General features: G+C 64.5%; 1 protein-coding gene across 1 annotated transcript; it reads left to right on the forward strand.

The window, feature by feature from the left end:
* Window positions 1-512: 512 nt before the first annotated feature.
* On the forward strand, window positions 513-1,687 carry LOC308630113 (Y-box-binding protein 2-like; the record flags this gene model as incomplete). The annotated part of the gene is made up of 1 exon (XM_081258537.1): window positions 513-1,687. One exon carries the CDS (start codon window positions 513-515, stop codon window positions 1,584-1,586), a length of 1,074 nt encoding a protein of 357 aa, XP_081114663.1. The 3' UTR covers window positions 1,587-1,687.
* Between the last annotated feature and the right edge of the window lie 205 nt (window positions 1,688-1,892).

The following is a 1,892-nucleotide window of genomic DNA, read 5'->3' on the forward strand; positions in this document are numbered from 1 at the left end:
TAAATATTGTTTAAAAGTTATCTCTTGATATTAGTTCAAGACTTACAAATGGATTATGAAGTTTGGAACACACTGGTCTAAAGAGGTTGTGTCCGGCGCGAAGTCCAGGAGGCGGGGCCGGCGTGCTGGCCCGGGGTGGGGGTAGGGGGTGGGGGTGGGGGGTGGGGGGTGGGGGGTGGGGGTGGGGTAGCTTCGCTAGGACTGGCCTGTGGCCGGGAGGTGGGGCCTGCGCACGCAGCGACTGCGGGCTCCGATTGGCCTCGGCTCAGGGCCCGCTGCCGGCGTGCAGGCGAGGCTCGGGGCGCGAGGACCAAGCCGGGCGGTGGGTTCGTGAGCCAGGGGGAGGGGCCGGGCCGGCGGCGGCGGCAGAGGAGGAGGAGGAGGAGGAGGGGGGAGGGGGAGGGGAGGGGGGAGGGGGATGGGGAGGGGGGAGGGGGAGGGGAGGGGAGGGGGAGGGGAGGGGAGGGGAGGGGGAGGGGGAGGGGGTGGAGGCCGGTACTGGGCCCGGCGGGATGAGCGAGGCGGAGGCGGCAGTGGTGGCGACCGCGGTGCCCGCGACCGCGGCAGGGGTGGTAGCGGTTGTGGTTCCGGTGCCTGCAGAGGAGTCACAGAAAGCAGGCAACGGGGCGGGCGGTGGCGGAGTCGGAGCCGCAGCCTCCTCGGGCCCCGCTGCTGGGACCCCCTCGGCACCGGGCTCCCGCACCCCTGGCAACCCAGCGACGGCGGCCTCGGGGACCCCCACGCCCCCGGCCCGGAGTCAGGCGGACAAGCCGGTGCTGGCAATCCAAGTCCTGGGCATTGTCAAATGGTTCAACGTGCGGAATGGTTACGGATTCATCAACAGGAATGATACCAAGGAGGATGTCTTTGTTCACCAAACAGCTATTAAAAGAAACAACCCGAGGAAGTTTCTGCGCAGCGTTGGAGATGGGGAGACTGTGGAGTTCGATGTCGTGGAAGGAGAGAAGGGCGCAGAAGCTGCTAATGTAACTGGGCCCGGAGGGGTGCCAGTGAACGGCAGCCGCTATGCCCCCAACCGACGAAGGTTCCGCCGATTCATCCCCCGGCCCCGTCCAGCTGCCCCGCCACCCATGGTGGCAGAGGCTCCGTCGGGCTGGACAGAACCAGACAGCGAAGGGGAGCATGCTGAAGACTCCGGGCAGCGGCCCAGACGACGGCGCCCACCACCCTTCTTCTACCGACAGTGCTTTGTGCGAGGCCCTCGGCCCCCCAAGCAGCAGCAGCCCATAGAGGGCACTGATGGTACAAAACCCAAAGAGAGAGCCCCGTTGGAGGAGGACCAACAGCAGGGAGATGAGCGGGTACCCCCACCCAGATTCCGGCCCAGGTACCGAAGGCCTTTCCACCCCAGGCCACCCCAGCAGCCCACCACAGAAGGTGGGGATGGCGAGACCAAGCCCAGCCAAGGCCCCACTGACGGTTCCCGGCCTGAGCCCCCGCGCCCACGAAACCGCCCCTACTTCCAGCAGAGACGGCAGCAGCCCCCTGGACCCGGGCGGCCCACAGCGCCGGAGACCTCAGCCCCCATCAACAGTGGGGACCCCCCAACCGCCATACTGGAGTGATTCCAACTCAAAGGACACCCAGAGCCACCATCTGGTATCTGCCAGTTTTTCCAGCTGACCTGGATCCTACCCAGCACCTCCCTCCCCACTTTCCCACAATTCATGACATCAAAACACCAGCTTTTCCCCTTTTTCCTGGAGACTTAGGAGAACCAAAGCAACAGCCTTTGCCTTTTTTTTTTTCTCTCTCTCTCTCCCTGACCAAGGGTTAAAGGAAGGGATCCATCCTTATAATTCAGAGGTACCAACTCCCTCCCCTAAATCAGGCTGAGAAGGAACCAGCCAGCTCTTACCTCCTCCTGGTTG

The sequence above is a fragment of the Mesoplodon bidens genome, assembly GCF_964165515.1.
Source record: "Mesoplodon bidens genome assembly, chromosome: 16".
NCBI classification, from domain to species: Eukaryota; Metazoa; Chordata; class Mammalia; order Artiodactyla; family Ziphiidae; genus Mesoplodon; species Mesoplodon bidens.